The sequence below is a fragment of the Macaca mulatta genome, chromosome 2 (genome assembly GCF_049350105.2).
Source record: "Macaca mulatta isolate MMU2019108-1 chromosome 2, T2T-MMU8v2.0, whole genome shotgun sequence".
Classification (NCBI taxonomy): Eukaryota; Metazoa; Chordata; class Mammalia; order Primates; family Cercopithecidae; genus Macaca; species Macaca mulatta.
Window position 1 is genome coordinate 100,620,744 of NC_133407.1, and position 23,339 is coordinate 100,644,082.

A 23,339-nucleotide genomic window follows, 5' to 3' on the forward strand; every position below is an offset into this window, starting at 1 on the left:
TGGATGTGAAATGCTATCTCACTGAGCTTTTGATTTGCATTTATCTAATGAAAATGATGTTGAGTATCTTTGCCATTTGTATATCTTCTTTAGAGAAATGTCTATTAAGATCTTTTGCCCTTTTAAAAAAACTGTACTATTTCTCTTTTATTATTGAGTTGTAAAAGTTTTTTTTTTAATATATATTCTGGATACAAGTCCCTTGTCAGATACGTGATCTCAAAATTTTTGTCCCATTCCATGGGTTGTCTTTTCACTTTCTTGATGATCCTTTGAAGCAATGTTTTTACTTTTGATAAAGTCTAATTTTCCTACTTTTTTCCTTTTGCTGTTTGTGCTTTGGTGCAGTATTGGTTAGGTTTTGGTATCAATTTTATATTTACTTCACTAAAATAACTGGAAAAATTTTCCTTCTTTTTGGGCGCTCTACAACAATTTAAATAGTATTAGAAATATTTGCTATTTAAAGGTGTGGTGTAATTTTTCTGTGAAACCATTTGGGTCTGGTGCTTTTGGGGCATGGGGTAGCTCTGGTCTTCCTTCTTAGCTGGAAATGCCAGTTTTGTTGTGTGTGTGTGTGTGTGTGTGTGTGTGTGTGTGTGTGTGTGTGTGTGGTTTCTTTCTTTTTTTTTTTAGACAGAGCCTCGCTCTGTCACGCCCAAGCTGGAGTGCAGTGGCACGATCTCAGCTCATTGCATCCTCCACCTCCTGGGTTCAAGCAATTCTCCTGCCTTAGTCTCCCAAGTAGCTGGGATTACAGGTGCCCTCCATCATGCCTGGCTAATTTTTGTATTTTTAGTAGAGACGGGGTTTCACCATATGGGCCAGGTTGGTGTTGAACTCCCGACTTCAGGTGATCTGCCTGCCTTGGCCTCCCAAAGCACTGGGATTATAGGTGTGAGCCACCGTGCCCAGCTGAAATGCCAGTTTTAATTTGTTAAATACATGGCAGAATGTCTGCTTACAGTTTTTATCTGTTTTGTAAAGGCCACATTTTTTGGTGAACTGTTGTTGTCCATAGTAAAATTTTGTTGCTCTCTTCCTCTTTTTCCCTAGTAGTATCTTTTTTAAAAAATCCATGTTATTATTATTATTGTTATTGAGACGGAGTCTCTCTCTGTCACCCAGGTTGGAGTGCAGTGCCGCCATCTCGGCTTACTGCAAGCAAGTTCTGCCTCCTGGGTTCATGCCATTCTCCTGCCTCAGCCTCCCGAGTAGCTGGGAATACAGGTGCCCATCACCACGCCCAGCTAATTTTTTTTGTCTTTTTAGTAGAGACAGAGTTTCACTGTGTTAGCCAGGATGGTCTCGATCTCCTGACCTTGTGATCCACCTGCCTTGGCCTCCCAAAGTGCTGGGATTACAGGCGTGAGCCACCGCACCCAGCCAAAAAAATCCATATTATTGAGTATAATTTATGCACAAAATGCCATCCATTAAAAATGTATAATTAAATGTATTTCACAGCCATAGACCTATAGCTGTGAAACTACCACCACAATCAAGATACAGAATATTTATATCACCCCCCAAAAGATTCCTTTTTTCCCACTTACTGAGACAAGCTCGGTTGTGGAGACCCCAACCCACCCGCGCTAGAGGAATGAAGACAAAGACCCAGAAATAAAGTGCAGTGTGGGAATCAGGGGGCTAACAGCCTTGAGAGCTGAGAGCCACGAATAGAGTTTTACCCACATTTTTATTGACAGTAAGCCTGTGATAAACATCATTTCTATAGATTATACATTAGCTAAAAGCATTCCTTATGGGAAACAAAGCATTCTTAGCAAGGAGCAGAGAAACAGGCTCTGGCTGATTATCTGCAGCAGGAACATGTCCTTAAGGCACAGATCACTCATGCCATTGTTTGTGGTTTAGGAATGCCTTGAGCAGTTTTCCACCCTGGGTGGGCCAGGTGTTCCTTGCCCTTATTTCGGTAAACCAGCAACCTCCAGCGTAAGTGTCATAGCCATCATGAGCATGTCACATTGCTGCAGAAATCCTGTTTATGCCCAGTTTCTTTAAGGCCTTTTTATGACAGCCTTAGGGCCTTTTTCCAGCATGTCTCCCTTTTTGTTTTTGCAAAGTGATAAAGGCAAAGGCAGTTTTGTCACGGTGGGCTACTTCTCGCAGGATTCGGGATCCGCATCTGTAGACTACACAAAGACAAACAACACAGATTAAAAGCACAATCATCATTAAAGTCATAGAGCCTCCAAGTGTCTTGATCCATTTTAATGGGTTAATAGCTGCTAATCCGTCTGCAGATCCTTCAGGCACTTCAGTTCCTGGCATTAGCGTGGGATGTGCCTGAGAGGTTTGAAATACTTGTTCCTTCAGTTTTGCAATGCCTAAAGATAAATTTCCAGTATGACCCTTTAAATGTCTCTTAACTCTTTCCCACTCATGTTCTGTTTCATTATACAGATGAGGAGTAATGCAAACATCAGAAGTATTCTAATCACATTGTAACTGCATTCTATATTCTAAACTAACTACACGATCTTCCAACCATACAATAGTTTGTCAGAGATCATTAATCTGATTAGCTAGTTTCTGGTCTATGTTAGCTTGGGAATTCCACAACAAAGTAGAATTTTTCTGCCAATTATTTACATAGTCTGCTGTTTGTACTGTGAAATGCAAAGCAACTCCAGCTGCTGCAGCAGTAGCTATGACAGCAATCAATCCTATAATGATTAAAATTAAAGTGGCAATGAAATGCTGAGAGCATCTCAGAATCTTTTAAAAAATTTCAGTAATAATATGCACAGAAGGAGAGGCTTCCCAAGGATGGGAAAGCTTTACAGGTATCCATATTCCTTCTCGGGCTCTTACCACTAAAATTGAATGATCAGTATTATACAAGGAAGAATTCACACAAGAAAACAATCTACATTCTTGACAAGTCACGTGATGATTAGGGAGATCAAGTATTAAATCACCCACTACAAGCAGGAAAGGAGGACGGACACAACTCTATATCCAGACTGAATCATTATGAGCCCATTCTAACATGTAATTAGGATTATATTGGGTTGGCTTAGTATATTTCCCTTCCCAAATCTTTATCTTTTGCAGTGCCATTAATATTTTCCACAACTCCTTATGTTTAGCTCCTACAGCAGACCATATCATTTGGGATTGAGGTGTCACTATACCACCATATGCCCAAATAATAGGAACTCTTGCTGTACTTTTTATAGTGTCCACCATCTGATATCATTTTGTTTAGATGCAGGGTGACCATTACCTACAGATTGAGAGGTGAGCCTCATAAGTGCCCCTTTAGGGGACCAATCAATAACGACGCCATATGAATCATGACGAAACACCTGTGCGTGCCCTGCGATACAAACAAATCCCTTCATTTTTTCTGACCATGTCCAATCTACTTTACAGATAGGTTTTTGAGGGCAGTAAACTTTGGTTACAGGGGCATAATCACTGTGATAAATACTAAGACCAGAAAGTATATGTAATTGTGCCACAGAGATGTTATGTTCAGGCACTATTGCCAGCCAAGATTGATGACTGGGAGGTAAACACCTGTTGGCTTTTCGCAAGCAAATAGGTAGATGCTCAAATCCCAACAATATATTCATAATTGTTCCCTCCTTTTGGGGGTGAGACGGGCCTCTATCATCTGCAGAACCAGGCATCCAAAAGCCATTAGTGTATACCTCCACTGGGGGGGGAGTCTAACCATGTTACTGGCCGTAGAAGTGGTGGAAAAGGAATATATGCCGAGTAAGTATAATTGTTTTTTGTTTCAGCAGTTACTGGGGGAATACTCATGGCAATGGTGAGCACAGCCATGATAGCTACCATTAGATTATTCGTTGTATTGGTCATCCCGCTTTCTTCAGATTTTCTTTCGCCATCTGTGTCAACTTCTTGATCTGGTCCCAGGTGGGTGGCTGTGCCTGACGAGTGTTGCTTGCCGAGACTGATGTCTTCCTGATTGCCAGTCTCCACATGGCTGCAGCTGGGGGGTCTTCAGGTTCCTCCCAAAATCTCTTCTTTAGCATCTGGCTCATGATAAGGTTTCAGGTGTCTTGATGATATCCAAATCGGCTGCTGGTTTTGGCCTGGAGAAACACAAGCATAACCTCTACCCCGTGTTATTATTTTACCTATTTCCCAACTTTTTTTAATCGGATCTCTCCACCAAACCAGTTGTTTTGCTTCTGTCTTTGCAGCTGGTTTCTGTAGATGCTGTTCAGCTGCTAATAGCATCCGGCCTTTAGGCAGGCTCAAAAAATTTAAAGTTAATAATGCTAGATTTAGTTGCATATGTGAAGTCCTATAGTCACTGTCTCTTCTTTTCTGTTTTTGCAACTGCTGTTTCAGGGAGAGATTCATTCTTTCCACTATGGCTTGTCTTTGAGAATTGTATGGGATACCAATAATGTGTTTAATATTCCGTATAGAAAAAAAATGTAGCTAGAGCTTGGCTAGTGTAGCCTGGGGCATTATCTGTTTTAATAGAAGCTGGAATGCCCATCACTACAAAACACTGCAAAAGGTGACATTTAACACAAGCAGAAGACTCTCCTGATTGGCATGTAGCCCAGACAAAGTGAGAAAAGGTGTCCACACATACATGTACATAAGCTAGTCTCCCAAACGAGGGAACATGTGTGACATCCATTTGCCAAAGAGGATTATGTTCCAATCCTCGAGGATTAACTCCTCCTGTAAAAGATGAGGAATGCACCATTTGGCAAGTTGGGCATTGCTGGATAAAAGCTTTAACTTCTTTCCAGGTAATGCTGTATCTGCGTTTGAGACCAGAGGCATTAACATGGGTTAAACTGTGAAAGTGTCTAGCGTTAGATATTGCAGTAGCAACTAGGCGATGAGCCATTTGATTCCCTGTAGTTAAAGGTCCTGAAAGAGGTGTATGAGCCCTAATATGAGTAATGTAAAAAGGGTGCATTCTGCTCCTAACTGCTGTTTGCAGTTGGGTAAATAAAGTCATCAGTTGCTCATCTGTGTGGAATCGTAGCTGAGCATTTTCAACTAACTGTGTATGAAGAATCAGAAATCACATTAATAGGCACATTAAAAGCAGTCAATACCTCAATTACAGCTACAAGCTCTGCTTTTTTAGCTGAAGTATAGGGCGTCTGGAAAACTACCTTTCGATCCAGAATAAGAGGCTTTACCATTACTAGACCCATCTGTGAAGACATTCTCAGCACCTTCAATTGGTTTGAATTTAGTTATTTTAGGGAGAATCCAATTAGTTAGTTTCAAAAATTGAAACAGTTTCGTGTTAGGAAAATCATTATCGAGAATACCCACAAAGTCAGCTAAACGGGTTTGCCAAGTAAGACTATTTATAAAAGCTTGCTGTATTTGTGCCTTTGTGGGAGGGACAATAACTTTTCCAGGATCATATCCATGTAATTTAACAATCCAAGTTCTCCCATTTCCTATTATAGTAGCAATTTGATCCAAATAAGGAGTCAAAGTCCGTGAATTAGTATGTGGAAGGAAAGCCACTCTATAAGATCTTGCTCTTGAACAATAACACTAGTAAGTGAATGCTGAGTTGGAAACATTAGCAAATCTATAGTCTTCTCTGGATCTGTTCTATTTATTTGGGCCTTATGGACTTGCTTCTCGATTAGCTGCAGCTCTGCCTCAGCTTCTTTTGTTAATTGCCAAGGGCTTCTGAGACTAGGATCTCCTCTAAGGATAGAAGACAGATTACTCATGGCATAGGTAGGAATGCCTACAGCAGGCCGTATCCAATTAATGTCCCCTAGTAGTTTTTGAAAGTCATTCAGTGTTTTCTTTTTTTTTTTTTTTTTTTGAGATGATGTCTCGCTCTGTCGCCCAGGCTGGAGTGCAGTGGCCGGATCTCAGCTCACTGCAAGCTCCGCCTCCCGGGTTCACGCCATTCTCCTGCCTCAGCCTCCCGAGTAGCTGGGACTATAGGTGCCCACCACCTCGCCCGGCTAGTTTTTTGTATTTTTTAGTAGAGACGGGGTTTCACCGTGTTAGCCAGGATGGTCTCGATCTCCTGACCTCGTGATCCACCCACCTCGGCCTCCCAAAGTGCTGGGATTACAGGCGTGAGCCACTGCACCCAGCCTCAGTGTTTTCAGTTGATCCATATGTGTGGTTACTTTCTGTGGCACCATAGTAGTGTCATTTACTAAGGTCCCCAAGTAGGAGTAAGGAGTAGTAGTCTGAATTTTGTCAGGAGCTGTAATTAAACCAGCATGAGACATCGAGTTTTGCAAGTGATTATAGCATTAGAGTAATATTTCTCGAGTGGGGGCAGCACAAAGAATATCATCTATATAATGAATAATGTAACAATTTACGAGTAGGTTCAATTGCTTGTCCTATGTAAGTCTGACAAATTGTTGGACTGTTTAACATGCCTTGTGGCAACACTTTTCAATGAAAACGCTTAAAAGGCTGCAGGTTGTTGACCGCAGGAATCATAAATGCAAACCATTCAGAGTCTTTCTCAGCTAAGGGGATAGTAAAGAAACAGTCTTTTAAATCTATGACTATTAAAGGCCAATGTTTTGGAATCGTAGCAGGAGAAGGCAGTCCTGGTTGTAATGCCCCGATAGGTTGTATAACTGAATTAATGGCTCTAAGATCTGTCAACAATCTCCATTTACCTGATTTAATAACAAAGACTGGAGAATTCCAGGGGGAAAATGTTGGAGCTATGTGTTCTTTTTCTAATTGTTCAGTAACTAAATTCTCTAACGCCTCCAGTTTCTCTTCACTCAGTGGCCATCGTTCTATCCGAATTGGCTCATCTGTTAACCATTTTAAAGGTATAGGTTCTGGAGGCTTAGCAATGGCTGCCATCAAAAATGGTATCCTAAGCCTTGGCGGGAACTTTTTCTTTCCACTTTAAGCAGTTCCTTCAAATCTTGCAAATTTTTTCCTGGTCCCATACCAGGGACATACCGTATTTCATGCATCATATGTTGACTTGAGGACTCTGTAATTGTTCTGGAATTAACACTTGTGCTCCCCATTGTTGTAATAAATCTTCTCCCATAAATTTATAGGTACAGAAGTTGTAATTGGTTAAATAGTCCCAGGTTGTCCATCGGGCCCTTCACAATGCAAAATGTAACTACTTTGATATACTTCAGGGGCTTTACCAACTTCAACTATGTTAAATTGAGTGGATTGAATTGGCTACACAGACGGCCAGTGCTGTAGAGAAATGATTGAAATGTCCACTCCTGTATCTACCAATCCTTTAAGTTTTTTTCCTTGAATGGTTATTTCACAGGTAGGATGCTTATTGGTAATTTGATTCACCCAATAAGCTGCTTTGCCTTGTTTATTTGTGCTTCCAAATCCTCCTGTTCGTTTAGTTTCTGCTTTCCCTATTTCCATATGTGGCACAGTCAGGAGCGGTGCTATACACTCTCCTGGCTCTGCTTTCCAGGGAACAGAAGTAGATATAACAATTTGAATTTCCCCCTTATAATCTGAATCAATGACTCCTGTTTGTACCTGTACCTAGAAGTAATCCTACTGTCCCCCCGGCAAGGGTCCACAGACTCCTGTTGGCCCCTTTTGCGGGAGTTCCCCAGGCAGAAGGCTCACAGCTTTTGTGCAGCATAAATCTACCGTGGCACCACCTGCTGTGGTGGGGGACAGGCATTGTACAGGGGTGAGGGAGTGGCCTGAGCTGGAAATGCCCCAGTTTGGAATGGGGCCCAGGACGGGCCCCTCATAGCATTTCCTGAAATCAGGTTCACATCTTTATCAAACTTAGAGTGACACTGATTAGCCCAGTGTTTTCCTTTTTTGCATTTTGGACATATTCCAGGCTCAGCAGTTTTCTTTTTACCCCCAACTGGCGGCCTGACTTACTGATTTTTTCGACCTTCTTATGACCGTGTTTCCCACAGTTAAAACAAGCTCCAGGAAACGAAGTATTTCCTTTACCTACTGTCAGTCCTGCAATTGCCTGGGCTAGCAGAATAGCTTTATGCAGATTACCTCCGATACCATCACAAGCTTTAATATATTCAACCAAATGTGCTTTTCCTCTAATAGGTCACAGAGCGGCTTGGCACTCAGGATTGGCATTGTCAAAAACTAATAACTGCAACACTGTATCCTGAGCAGCTGAATCCGCAATCACCTTTTTAAGAGATTCCTGTAACTGAGCTGTAAAATCTGCATAAGATTCTTTCAGTCCCTGTTTGACAGCACTAAAGGAAGGATATTGTTCTCCTCCTGAAGTGATTTTTTTCCCAAGCTCTAATGCACACTCCTCTAAGCTGCTCTATAGCATCATCCTGTATGACCACTTGTGCACCTGAACCAGCCCAGCCGCTGACCCCCAAACTTGGTCTGCAGTTATATTAATTTGAGGTTGGGCCTGGGCATTGTGAGCAGCCTGGATGGAAGTTTCATCTGCCCACCAAGTTTTAAATTTTAAGAACTGAGCAGGAGTCAGACAAGCTCGAGTAAGAGCGTCCCAGTCAGTAGGAATCATCCGACTGGAGACAGCAACATTCTTTAACAGTCCCATTACAAAAGGAGAACCTGGTCCATATTGATTAATAGCTTGTTTAAATTCTTTGAGTAATTTCAAAGGAAAAGGCTCAAATATAGCCATAATGTTCCCCTGTTGATCATCTGGGTGTAATATAACAGGGAACTGCCAAGCATCCATATAACCCTCTCATCTAGCTTGCTGAATTCCTGCCTGAGAGCGGTCGCTCAAGGCGCTGCTTGGACAGTCACTGGGACAACAACTTTTCACCCAGTGTCCTCCAGAAAAGAAAGATCCGGAGGGTCAGGCCACTCTTTTTCTTCAAAATAATGAGGGGGTGTAGAGGGGTAGGGACAAACCTCTCCCTCCTTTGCCACTTTAGCTGGCAAACAAACCTGCTTTGTCATCTCTTCTGTTACTTCGTTGTACTCTCCTTCTTCCTCTGATTCCTCCTCATCATCATCTGTGTGGAAAGGCTCCAAGGTGGAACGAACCAGAGCCCACACTGACCAGACAGTTATAGGAATATCCTCAGCACCATCCTTATATGCCTTTTTTAAGTGTGCTGCCTGCCTTTTCCCAGACCTCTACATTCATAGTCCGTTGGTCCAGAAACCAGGGACAATATTTCTCTACCGCACTAAAAAGCTGCATAAGTTGGCTAGTGCTAACCTTCACTCCCTGTATTCTGAGGAGCTGCTGAAGCAGACTCAAATAAGCCTTGTGCCTGCTCGACCCTTGTCCCATTGTTACCCTGATGCTTCTGAGCTCCCCTTCTTACTTACCATGGGGATTGCTTAAGAGTACTTGGTTGTCCTCCAGCATAGTTCCGTGTTCTCCAACCATTGCTCCCGCGACCCTTCGACCTGGGTTCGAGCCCCATGTTGGGTGCCACCTACCAAGACCAGCTCGGTCGTGGATACCCCAACCCAGCGGCACTAGAGGAATGAAGACAAAGACCCAGAAATAAAGTGCAGTGTGGAATCGGCTAACAGCCTTGAGAGCTGAGAGCCACAAACAGAGTTTTACCCACATATTTATTGACAGTAAGCTTGCGATAAACATCGTTTCTACAGATTATAGATTAGCTAAAAGCATTTCTTATGGGAAACAAAGCATTCTTAGTGAGGAGCAGAGAAACAGGCTCTGGCTGATTATCTGCAGCAGGAACATGTCCTTAAGGCACAGATCGCTCATGCCATCGTTTGTGGTTTAGGAATGCCTTGAGCAGTTTTCCGCCCTGGGTGGGCCAGGTGTTCCTTGCTCTTATTTCGGTAAACCAGCAACCTCCAGCATGAGTGTGATAGACATCATGAGCATGTCACATTGCTGCAGAAATCCTATTTATGGCCAGTTTCTTTAAGGCCTTTTTATGACAGGCTTAGGGCCTGTTCCCAGAACCCACTAGATTTAGACAACCACTGATCTCCTTTACTCTGTATGGATTAATTTACACCTTCTAGTCTATTCCTATATAAGTTATAATTGTGTACATATCAATAGTTCATATTTTTTCTTGCTCTGTAGTATGGTATCACATATATGCACCACAATTTATCTGTTCACTTGTTTAGGGACACTGGGTTGACTCCAGTTAATTATTACAAATAAGTCTGCTATGAATATTTGTGTGCAAATCTTTCTATGGACTTAAACTTTCATTTCTCTTGGCTGGATACTTAGGAATTGTATGGCTAGATCACATGGTTATCTAATAGAGTCTTGGTGTGGATTCTGAGCCTGGTTTTTTCTTTTTAAACACATAGTTAAAAGGGTTGGATTTTATCAGTTCAGCTCTTTGCACTAGAATCTTCTAGGAGTGAGGAGGGTGGGGAGAGGGTTCCAGTCAAACTTCCAAAGCCTGTAGTCCAAGGACTTCCTGGTCTGTTGTGATAGTAGAGACACTCTTTCCTCCAAGGCAGCATCTCTGGGTAGCTGCCCCTCTTCTACCTCTCCAAACCTATGGGGCTTGAAAGGGATTTTATAATCCAACCCTGCACTCCCCCAGAGTGAGCCTTTCTTATCTAGAAGGTTTCTTTAGAAGGTGCTGTCTGAGAATTGCCACCTCTGGGCCACTCTGGGCAATTTGCCTGTCTTCTCTTTCCATCTTTGCAGCTCTTGTGCCTGTTCAATCAACAGTTCCCACTTGGGGTTGGGGAAGGTTCTCCTTCATCTGGACATTTCCAGAGTCATCTATCACAGGGTTTCTCCTGCTTTGCAACAGTCTGCCTGCCCTGAGGCTCTGGCCTAATTCTCTGTTGTTCTTGCAGGACTCAGGGCGGTGTTCATGTGCACAAGGATGGGCTGACGGTCACTTCTCCAGTGCTAATGTGGGTCCAGGTAAGCGTAGGGATTCCTGTTCTCCTTCTGTCCCCAGCCTGTCTCACTGGCAGACTCGTTGATTTGCTAGGAAGTCCAAAGGTGGCAGCCAATGAGAGCATCTGTTGAGACCAGGTCCTCATGGGAAAGTGGAGTTAGCATGGCTCCTGGGACCAGGCCCAGCCTCAGCTGGTGTCAACACTCCCAGGCTCAGAGCTTCCAGGTACTGGAGCCACAGTAGATGGCAAGTCCTGCCATTAACCATCTTTAAAATACCACAGAGCAAATCTTTTCCAAACATCTGCAGTCAGGCCTTGTGGCCTCCCTTGTACCATGAAATACAAACATAGGCTGGGCGTGGTGGCTCACACCTGTAATCCCAGCACTTTGGGAGACCGAGGCAGGTGGATCACCTGAAGTCAGGAGTTCAAGACCAGCTTGGCCAACATGGTGAAACCCCATCTCTACTAAAAATACAAAAGTTAAGCCGGGCATGGTGGCACATGTCTGTAATCCCTGCTACTCAGGAGGCTGAGACAGGAGAATCACTTGAACCTGGGAGGTAGAGGTTGCAGTGAGCTAAGATTGCACCATTGCACTCCAGCCTGGATAACAAGAATGAAACTCCATCTCAAAAAAAAAAAAGAAAAAGAAAAAAAGAAATACAAACATAGCCCTTAGGGTCTTAGTGCTCAGCCTCCAAGATCCCTTAGCTCCCTAAGCATTCAGAATGGCAAGTTATGGCCTGGCCAGTCAGACTCATATCAGTCCCAAGCCAGGCCTGCCTCTGAGCATCAACAGGAAAGGAGAATGCCTGTAGCAGGATCTGGTGACCTAGGGGGCCACAGGAGCAGGGATGTGGAAAGCACAGAGAGGCATGGTAGCACCAGGGGCTACCTCATCATATGCTACAGGGTCCCCAAGTCCCTGAAACTGGAGGCCAATTAAGTGTGTGTCTTCCAAAAGCTTTTTTCTGTCCTCCAATACCTATCTAACCAGTTTCCTATATTAAATTCTTTTTGTTAAAAATAACTAGTATGATTTCTTTTTTATTGGTGTAACCCTGATTCATACACTGGAGAATTGGGGTAAAGGATGAAGTTTTATCCAGACAAACTGGCTAGAATGTACTTCAGAGGGAGCTGAGCCAGACCAAGGGGCAGAGTGGGAGGGTCGGGGGTTAGAGGCAATGGTCAGTGTCAGGAGGTCCCAGTGATGATGGCGAGGGCATCTCATAGGCCAAGGCCTTCACCTGGGGAGGTGAGCAGTGGGTGAGAGCCAGGCTTGGGGGCGGGGCCAGGGTGATTTCTCATCTGACACAGCCTCCAGGACCAAACTTGATCCTAGCTCTGCCAGCCCCTGTTCCGGCTGTGCCCCACTCCCTGCCCGAGGTTTGATGGGCACAGATAGAGATGGCATCCACAGCCAGGGCTGAAAGGAGCCCTCCCAGCAAAGGCTGGGGGTGGTGGAGTCAGGCAAAAGTGAGAGAGTCTTCTCTGCCTTCAGGAAAACACAGGTCAGAGAGAATCTCTAATTCCTGCTGTGAAATCTTAGGAGGATGGTGCAAGCTCTGCTGGGCACCACCATCCATCCCACTCATTGGGTTTCGCTAGAAAGGAGAGTCCAACCAGACAGTAGAGGCTGGAATAGGGGCCTGGAACAGGCGGCCATCATCTCTACCCACTCCCTCCAGCCTCTGGCTCCTGGATACAGGGAGTCTGGGCCTGATGCTCCACTCTTATGGGAGCTCTCTACTTTGCTCTTCACTTCCCTGTTGCAGTAAAGTCAGATCACTAATATAGTGGCTTGAAAATGCAAATAAAAGAAGCCAAAAGTTGGCTGCCTTACTTTGTTTGTTTTTGAGACAAGGTCTCACTGTGTTGCCCAGGCTGGAGTGCAGTGGTGTGATCATGGCTCACTATAGCCTCAATCTCCTGGGCTCAAGTATCCTCCCTCCTCAGCCTCCTGAGTAGCTGGGATTACAGGCTCATGCCACCACACCCAGCTAAATTTTTCATTTTTTTGTAGAGATGGGATCTCATGATGTTGCCCACACTGGTCTTGAACTCTTGAGCTCAAGTGATCCTCCTGCCTTGGCCTCCAAAAGTGCTGGGATTACTGGTGTGAGGTGATGGCAGGCACCTGTAGTTCCAGCCACTCGGGAGGCTGAGATGGAAGGATCATTTGGGCCTGAGAGGTTGAGGCTGAAGTGAGCTAAGATTGCACCACTCCATTTCAGTCTGGGAACCAGAGCAAGACCCTGTCTTGAAAAAAAGACGGGGAGGGGGGGAGTAAAATTTGAGCGTTGGTGGTTTATGATTCCATTTATTTAAAATATTTTTAGGATAGTTGACGTTTTTATTTGATTGATGCCTACTTGTTTAATTTCTGTACTCTAGTGCTTACAAATCCCAAGTCATGAGTTTTTTCATCATCTGCCCAGAGTCCTCTGCTGTAATGGCAGGCACTTGTGTTTCAATTCTGAGGCTTGCGTGTCTGATTCAGTGGTTCTGTACGGTCATGGTGGGTTCTGTTTTTCTTCTCAGGCACTGGATATCATCTTGGAGAAGATGAAGGCTTCAGGCTTTGACTTCTCTCAAGTCCTAGCCTTGTCCGGGGCAGGCCAGGTTCGTTTGCAGCAGACTCTGTCTGCCATGTGAGGGTGACTGTCCTGGGCAGTGGTGCTGGTGTTGAAGAGATGGCTCCCCTTGGATGGGGAGCGGCTCATTCTTGACAGGCACTGCACAAATTTCACTGTGAATAAAAATCCCTACAACTATTTTACTTTGGAGGCTGTATAACTTGTCTCATTGCAAAAGGATCTGAGACAGTTCTTAGGAGTAAGTGTTATATAAAATAGGACTCTTGGTGAGAGAACTGAGTAGAGGTCCTCTAAAGGGGATGGAGGAAGCAATTGACATGAATTTATTATGACTGCTTGGGGGCACCACAATTGCTTTTCTATTTCCTGAAAGTAAAAGCAAAGTCAAAAATGATCCTAATAATGATAGTTGTTTCAGTAGAAGGAAGAGTATTAATAATGATATCAAAGTACATTGACTGAACACTTAGTGCATGCCAGATACAACTCTGAGGCCTTTCCAGATACCATCCAACTTAATCCTTACGATTCTACAGGGTGGTGCTGTGGAGTGCTTGGTACACACGCAGGGCATCCTGTCTGGGTTTGATCCCTGGCTCTGCCATTCACAAGCAGTGACCTGGGATGCGTCATCTGGCATTCTGGTGCCCCTGTATTCTCATCTGTCATAGGGTCATTGTGAGTGTAAGTACATAGCACAGTGCCTCCTATTAATACACAGTAAGCATTATTAAAGCTTGGGCTTCTGCTATGATCGTTAATATTTCTATGAGGCACAGAGAGGTGATGTCACTTACCCGAGATCACACCGTGCTGGGAGTGGGAGTCAGGACCCAAGTCCATCTCATCCAGTCCCTTGGTTGTGCTGGGATCACTTTTCTCCATGCTAGATTGCCATATTTTCAAATCCTTACTAGGATGTAACTAATTTTTCTGAAGATGCTTCTTCCTCCATGACCTAACAGGAATTTATTGTTTTGGTTCTTGTTAAATACAACAGAGATTCCCTGGGTGATCTTGTCTACTTCTGTCTCCTGAATCCCAGGCCTGGACACCCATCTCCCTCCTAGATATTCCCTGACCCCCATGACTGAATATCCCACAAATGCCTCAAACTTAGCATGTCCCAGACTGATTCCTACCTCCTCCTTTCTGGGTTCTTTCTCAGGGAATTCTCTCCATCCACCCAGGGCACAACTCAATTGTCATCCCTGACTCCTCCACCTTCCCACCCCACATCCAAGGGTCCTCACGTCCCACTGATTTGTCTGTGACTCTTGACTCTACCATGTCTTCTCCAGCACTACTTGCTTGTCATTCTTCTCCAGGTCTCTACCGCAGCCTCCCTGCCTCCAGCCTACCTTCCCCGTGACTCCCACAAGCCCTTCATACATTCAGCCCTGTCCACGCCACTCCCCCTGGTAATCCAGGGTTCCCACCACCTCCAAGATAAACCCCAGCCTCCTGAGCATGGTTTCAGGCACTCAGTGCTCAGGCTGTCTCCTTTCTCTTCAGCCCATCACCTACCCCCAACCCAGCCTCAGGCCCACTGCTTAGAATGCCACCCTTCCCGGGACCTGCCTGGTGCCCCTCACCTGCAGATTCTCTGCATGCAACACACTCTAGGACCCTTTCCTGATACTCACGACTGCTTCCACCCATCTGTACCCGAGCTGGTCAGGTGCCTCTGTTCCCACGGCCCTGTCGCTGCAGCTCCATAGGGTTTTGTAATTGTACGCTTGTGTCCTTTTCCCTGACTCAACTCAAATAGCCTGAAGAACAGGGACGATAGTATCCTATTGATCTGTCCCAAGCCTGGCATGATCTATGTGCTTAATAAATGTTCGTTGAATGAATGAATTAATTAATGAATGGGGTGAGTGAATAAATAAATGAATTTCAGGTAATATTACAAGCAATGTCTTTAAATGCAGTTTTACAAAAGGTATCAAAATCCAGACCAATAATTAGTTCTTGGACCTTTTCTATAAGTTGTAGGGTAGACAGGGCAGAGTTCCCCCCCATTTTCTTGACATGGAAACCAAGTCTCAGGAGGGTGATGAGCTCTGTGACTAAGTGGCAGGGGCAGATGCGGAGCCCAGTTCTTTGGCATGTGGTCTGGGGTCTTTCTGTGTCTCCAGGAGGCTGTGACACCAGTGTGTGGCCATGTGAACATGTGCTTGGGTTTCCCAACAGCAACACGGAAGTATATACTGGAAGACTGGAGCCCAGCAGGCACTGACAAGCCTATCACCAGACCTCCCGCTACACCAGCAGCTGCAGGTAGCTGTGACTACATTGTGTGAGTGTGAGAAACTTCTGCAGAGTCCCACGTCCTGTGGGTCCTGAAGCCTGCTCATCTCAGTGTTGCAGCTATGCTCAGGCACCCTCACCAGAAGAGCTTTCAACCTCAGGCTTTTGGGGAGAGACCCCATTGGGCCAGTTCTAGCTTACAGCACAAAGGGCTATCCCATGTGTCTCCAACCAAGGTCACTTGGGAAGAAGCGTCACGACTGCCGTGATGGGCAGTGTGACCGCCAGCCCTGGGGCAGCCCTCCAAGTCAGCGGATGGAGCTTAAGCCTGCGCCTTTGCCCTCCTTCCCAGGACTGTTTCTCCATCAGCGACTGCCCGGTGTGGATGGACTCCAGCACCACAGCCCAGTGCCGCCAGCTGGAGGCTGCCGTGGGCGGGGCTCAGGCTCTCAGCTGCCTCACGGGGTCCCGTGCCTACGAGGTAGGCTGAGGATGGAGGGGGTGCAGGCCGTGGTCTGGCTGCAGGCTCTGGAGGCATAGTGGGTGACCTGCCTCTGTGGGGATCACATGAGGTCGTGGAGGTGTTGGCCCTGCAGAGCCAGGAACAGGCACTCTGGCCCCTGGGTCCTGATCCAGGCCACCTGCCGCCCTGTGTGTTCCCAGGCCAGGCTGGGTGTGCACATGGCTGTGCTCCTGACACGGAGGTGCTGTGCTTGGGGGTGAGGAGGGCTCCTCCTCTCATTGTCTGTAACCTGGGGATTACAACAGGACTTATGTTTTGGGTAGGTTTGAAGTTGAAAGAAGCCAGTGCATGTAAGGCACTTAGTGCAGTGCCTGGCAAAGTTAAAAAAAAAAAAAAAAAAAAGAATGTCTCTGTTCCACTGGTTCAGCGATGTCCCCAGGGGTGATTGTGATTAGGCCAGCTTGGGTCTTATGACCCAAGTAAAAGTTTTGGGGATAGGGCCAACCCTACTTGGGCCACCTGAAATAACAATATGTGGATGGGGAAAATACCCCGATCCCCGCTCTGGTGCCTTGGTCAGAACAGTCACCATGCTGTGTGAAGAGCAAGGGTCATTCACTCAGTGTTGTCCGGTCCTGATGTGTGAGAGGCCCTCCAGGAAGGCCCGAAAGTTACTCACTTCTCTATCCTGTGGGTGCAGAGCCATTGTTTACTGCCTGAATATTTGATTACTAAGGACATTTGAAGGCTTTAAAGGCCAAAATCCCATTGTTCAGTAGATATCAAGCAGATTTAATGCTGATTTTAAAAATATTCATTTATTAGAGATGGGGTCTCACTGTGTTGCCCAGGCTGGACTCCTGGGCTCCAGAGCTCCTCCCACTTCGGCCTCTTGAGTAGCTGGGATTACAAGCACACAGCACCATGGCCGGTTGGGGCTTACTTTTAAAAGCTTTCATGGTACCTACTCCTATACAGAGCTTGCTACAGTAAACTCGCTTTATGGAGGTGATTATTCATTCTGTGTAGGATTTGGGTTCCTAAGAATTTATATTTCTTTTCCAGCGTTTTACAGGAAACCAAATTGCAAAAATTTACCAGCAGAACCCCGAGGTCTACTCACACACGGAGGTTGGTTAAATGTTCCTGTTTGATTGAAAGTCACAGTTGAATTCTTCTCATAATCCATTAGAATAGATACATCTCATGTGCAGTGACTGAAAGCATTGATAAGCAGACATTAACCAATGATATATTCGATGTGCTTTCTTCTCATTGTCAGGACATTTTCAAAGAGGAGGGGAAGAATGGAATGTGGGAAAGAGAAGTCAGGGGTTCTCCTGACCAGAAGGGTGAGGGTGAAGGTCCAGGTGGGAGCACTGGGGACAGACATGTTCCCGAGACCACCTGAGTAGAAGATCTGGGTGTCTGAGCAGGCTGTGTCTGCTCACTTTCCTATGTGGTTAACACAGGAGGACTACCAGGCACATGGCTGGCGCGGAGTCAGTGTTTTCTTTGGAAATGTGCAGGACTAGGCCTTTGTGTCCCCAGCTGTGGCCCTTCAGCCAGAGCCTCTGTCACAGGAACCCAGGTTCATTCCTGGCTCCACAGCTGCTGAAGCCAGCGCTTGTTGCTGCCCGAGAAACAGCCCCACACCCTGGCTAGTGATTTTCATCTTGTGATAAGGAAACAATCAGCTCACGTTAAACCAAAGCGCCTTTTTAATCTTAGAAATTAACATGTGGTGTATTATTTAATGATTCGAGGTTCCAGATTACTCCACAGCATTAGCCATTAATGTAGGCTTTGGGTGGAGTGGTGAAAACCCTCCCTAAATTCTGTGTGTGGAACGAAGTTGGCCTGACCGAGGACAGGGGGTGATAACATTCTCTCCACAGTTCCAAAGGCCCACGATTCTCATGCGGAAGTACAGACCCTCAGGGTGGCATTGAAAATCCATCATTTATTTCTCTGGCTACTGCTCAGGGTCTGTGGCTTCTGAGGAGTCAGCTTTCCTGAAGCCCTGAGAGTGTCCTGGTTGGTTCTGAGGCCACACATCCACTTCCCTTGTGAGCAGAAGTAAATGCCAAGGAAATAGAGGAAGGAAATCCGGGCACATGTTCCCCAGCATGTGGATTCTGGATGGAAAGGCAGCTTCCCTAAGCCCTTTCTCATAGGGCTTTTGGCTTTTGTCTCTTTTGACCTTGGCAGTTTTATGGCCCATCAGAAACTGTAGAGAATGAATGCTCTCCCGAGGAGTCCGCTCATGGTATTCCAGCAGCTCCTATCTGAGATGCACAGTCTCCACCATTATTTGGGCCTTTTGCTCAAAGTTTCCACTTCCCTCTCCAATTTTTTTTCATGCTATGTGTGTGTCAGAAGCATTCAGCAGCGCAGGGTGTGTGGAAGTAAGGCACCTCTCACTGTTTCTTTCCTTTACAGAGAATTTCTTTGGTCAGTAGCTTTGCTGCTTCTCTGTTCCTTGGCTCTTACTCCCCTATTGACTACAGCGATGGTGAGCCTCGGGGTATGGGGTGGGTGCCTGGGCAGCCTGCATGTGGCATGTGGGTGTGCAGGCAATGGGAGCCCCATCTACCCTGAGTGGGTGCCAATCTTGTAGCCCGGTCATCTATTGCCAGGAAGGAAGTGTATTCATTATCTTTTGCCACTTAACAAATGGCCCCAACACTTAGCAGCTGAAGACCACCATGTTTATTTTCTCACCTAGTGTCTGAGAGTCAGGAATGTGGGGGCAGCTTAGCTGGGAGGTACTGGCTTAGGATCTCCCACAAGGTGGCAGTCAGGCTGGCAGCCGGGGCTGAAGTCATCTTCAGGGGCTAGAGGATCCGTTTCCAGCATCATGCACAGGACTACAGGCAAGAGGCCGCAGTTCCTCACATGTGGACCTCTTTATGGGGCCATTAGTGACATTGCAGAGAGGGAGGGAGGAGACAGAGGCCAAGCAGAAGCTGAGCAGTCTTTTATACCCTAATCTTTAAGTGATGTGCCATCACTTTTGTCTCATCTTACTGGTCACACACTAAGTACAGCTGACCCAGTATAATGTTGGGGGGAACCTCACAAGGGGTGAAGACCAGGAGGTTGGGATCAGCAGGGGCAATCATGGAGCCTGGCTCCTGCAAGGAGCTATTAAAGTTTTTGTTTCACATTTGGTGAACTCATGAGATTTATGAGCTTCTGGAATCAAAACGCTAAAAAAATAAACTGCGGATGATGCCAGTGAGGGGGGAAAGCTGGGAGGAGGTTGCTGCAGGAACTCTTGGATGAGTCTAAGAGTGAGAAGCGTGTGGACAGAATGGGGGTGGAGAATGCAGGGCAGGAGCCCAGAGCCATCGACGTGGCTTCAGAATGGAGCCTGGGATGCTCTGAGCCTCGTGGGAGTTCATGGGAAGGTTTTGAGGGCTGTTGTGTGCCAGGCTTTATTCTGGTTTCAGGAGAGAGAGTGACTAAGGAGTGCTGTTAAGCTTCCCTCACAATCTGAAGGAGGCAACAGGGTTCCCTACAGCTAGCTCCGTAGAACTCAGACAGGCAGAACAGTCAACTTGGAGTAGCCTGCATGTCTACCCGTGTTCTGCACTCCTGCCACAGGGCTGATAACCGCAGCAGCTGCGGCGGGGAGCATTCCGGAGGTTTATGTTCCTTAGCCGCAGCTGGGCCCTCCACTCTGCTCCCCTTCACTCACCTGAGATGGCACCTCCTAATTTCACCTGGGCAGGTGACACCATCAGCATCCCAGCCCACCTCTGTCTGCCTCCACACTGGCCCAGTGGAGGAGGAGGTCTCTCCACCCATGCTCTGGGTTCCCTGTCCTTTCCCATCCTCAGGGAAGCCTTGGGAGGAGGATGTTTTAGGAAGGAGCTAATAGGTTGACCTCAGTGACCAGGAGGAAGTTTAGAGGACTCTGAGACCTTTCCTTGAAAGGTCAGATGAGATTGAGAAATCCCTGGGGGCTGACCTGGAAACCTAAGGGACATAGAGAGTGGTTACTGGTCAGTGTGTTGCTGCTAGTTCCAGGCCCCCTGGGAGGTCTCTGAGCAGCAGATTTCCAAGCTAACTGTAGTGTTTGAATTGATGAGGAATATTTGGAGGAGGTGCGGTGCCAGGTGTTTCCAAGGGCCCCTAGGGCCTCTGGTTCTCTGGTTCCAGAACAACACAAGCATGCCTACCTTCCATGAAGAAAGAGCTCCAGTACAAGTTGCGTCAAGAGAATTATCTGCTGTTTGCCAGATTTGTGCATTTTCACAAAAGGTCCGTTTTCAAGATGTGTCTGTTGTTTGTTTCCTTCCTTCCTCAGGTTCTGGAATGAATTTGTTGCAGATACAGGATAAAGTCTGGTCCCAGGCTTGCCTTGGTGCCTGTGCACCTCATTTAGAGGAGAAGCTTGGCCCACCAGTACCATCATGCTCAGTTGTGGTAGGTCTCCTTTCTGGCGATGTGGCTCATTTAAGAGCTGGCAGCTACCAGGGAAGCACTGTAGCGCACACACACACACACACAGACACACTCACACACACAGACACATACACACACAGACACAGACACACACACAGACACACACACACACAGACACACACACACACACACAGACGCACACACACACAGACACACGCACACACACACACACACACAGACACACACACAGACACACACACAGACACACACAGACACACACACACACAGACACACACACACACAGACACACACACACAGACACACACACAGACACACACACAGACACACACAGACACACACACACACAGACACACACACAGACACACACACACACACACACACACAGAGACATGCACACACACACAGACACACAGACACAGACACACACAGACGCACACACAGACACACACAGACACAGACACACACAGACGCACACACACACAGACACACACAGACGCACACACACACACACACAGACGCACACACACACACACACACACACACACAGACACACACAGACGCACACACACACAGACACACACACACAGACACACACACACACACACACAGACACACACACAGACACACACACAGACACGCACACACACACACAGACACACACACACACAGACACACACAGACACACACAGACACACACAGACACAGACACACACACACAGACATGCACACACAGACACGCACACACACAGACACAGACACACACACAGACACACACAGACACACACAGACGCACACACACAGACACACACACACACAGACACACACACAGACACACACACACAGACACGCACACACACACACAGACACAGACACACACACAGACACACACAGACACACACACACACAGACACACACAGACACACACACAGACAGACACACACACAGACGCACACACACACAGACACACACAGACACACACACAGACACACACACACAGACACACACACACACACAGACACACACAGACACAGACACACACAGACACACACACACAGACACACACACACAGACATACACACACACAGACACACACAGACACACACACACAGACACACACACAGACACACACACACACAGACACACACACACAGACACACACACAGACACACACACAGACACACACACACAGACACACACACAGACACACACAGACAGACACACACACAGACAGACACACACACACAGACACACACACACACAGACACACACACACAGAGACACACACACACAGACACACACACACACAGACACACACACACACAGACACACACACACAGACACACACAGACACACAGACACACACAGAGACACACACACACAGACACACACACACACAGACACACACACAGACAGACACACACACAGACACACACAGACACACACACACAGAGACACACACAGACACACACACACACACAGACACACACACACACAGACACACACACACAGACACACACACACAGACACACACAGACACACACACAGACACACACACACACACAGACACACACACACACAGACACACACACACACACACACGCTGCACACTCCCTTGTTCATTCACCCACAGGCATACACATGCAGGGTCTTTGGTTTAGCGTAAGATGTCAGTCAGTGTCTGGATCAGTGCCTTGCACATAGTAGGTGCTCAGCTACATGCCTTATGGTCGGCAGGACTTTGGGAAATTCCACTAGAAATTTATTAGCATAGGGATAAAAATGGCAGATGATTGCATAGCTAAAGAAAAAATGGACAGAGTGCTGAAATTCTAGGGACTGCTGATGAAGCTTGAAGGAGGCAGCCTTGGGGAAAACAGAAAGAAATACCAGCGGGGCTGGCACAGCACAGGCCCTGGCACTGGACAGCCTGGGACTGAATCCTGGTTCTAGCAGCTTTGTGACTTTGTCTCGGTTTCCTCATCTGGAACAAGGGGAATGATGCTGTTCATCTTACAGGGCTGTTGTGCAAATTAGATGAGTTAATATGTTTAAAGCACTTAAAATAGTGCCTGGTCCCACGGGTAATGGGAAAAACATTTACCTATCACGGCGGCGCCACCCATTTGCAGTGGACACCAGCTGTGAATGCGCTGGTGTGTCCTAGTTGGCCAGCCCTGTTCTCCATTGTCCTGTGGGCACAATGGAGTAGAGAGAGAGATCTGGGTCCTGCCCCTGGGGCCCTTTGGTGGGAAATGCTTACCACAGAGCCAGAACAACCAGAAGGAACTCTGGGTGGGAGAGAATGTTGGTGTGAACAAGGGACAAGGGCACTCTGAGGCCTGGAGGGAGTCGTGTAACTGGGAGTCTTGGGCCATGTGGAGGAGGGGCTGCTGTGAGGACTTCTCATTGGGAGTCTCAGCCACAGAAGCACTTTTGTTTTCTTTTCAGAGACAGAGTTTCACCTTGTCACCCAAGTTGGAGTGCAGTGGCATGATCATAGCTCACTGCAGCCACGAACTCCTGGGCTCAAGTGATCCCCCTGCCTCAGCTTCCTGAGTAGCTGGGACCACAGGCGTGCACCACCATGCACAGCTAATTTTTTTTTTATTTTGGTAGTGACAGAGTCTCACTATGTTGCTCAGATTGGGCAATTTTCCTGCCTCAGTCTCCCAAAGTGCTGGGATCACAGGTGTGAACCACTGCACACACCTGTATGATTCACACTGACATGCTGAAAACAGCCTCTGCCACCATGAGGCAGAACA

At 46.6% G+C, this 23,339-nt stretch overlaps 1 protein-coding gene across 12 annotated transcripts in view; it reads left to right on the forward strand.

The window, feature by feature from the left end:
* XYLB (xylulokinase) overlaps nucleotides 1-23,339 on the forward strand; it is an 84,633-nt gene that overhangs the window by 11,922 nt on the left and 49,372 nt on the right. For 8 of the 12 annotated variants that reach the window (XM_028843959.2, XM_015131338.3, XM_028843960.2 and 5 more), the window contains 7 exons: nucleotides 10,774-10,843; nucleotides 13,369-13,449; nucleotides 15,621-15,707; nucleotides 16,030-16,158; nucleotides 17,206-17,271; nucleotides 18,583-18,655; nucleotides 20,456-20,574. In XM_028843959.2, the coding sequence (XP_028699792.2) occupies nucleotides 10,774-10,843; nucleotides 13,369-13,449; nucleotides 15,621-15,707; nucleotides 16,030-16,158; nucleotides 17,206-17,271; nucleotides 18,583-18,655; nucleotides 20,456-20,574 (625 nt within the window). Of the gene's footprint in view, nucleotides 1-1,128; nucleotides 1,231-10,773; nucleotides 10,844-13,368; nucleotides 13,450-15,620; nucleotides 15,708-16,029; nucleotides 16,159-17,205; nucleotides 17,272-18,582; nucleotides 18,656-20,455; nucleotides 20,575-23,339 lie in introns of all 12 variants that reach the window. The other 4 variants (XM_077992171.1, XM_077992172.1, XM_077992173.1 and 1 more) reach the window with 1 other exon arrangement.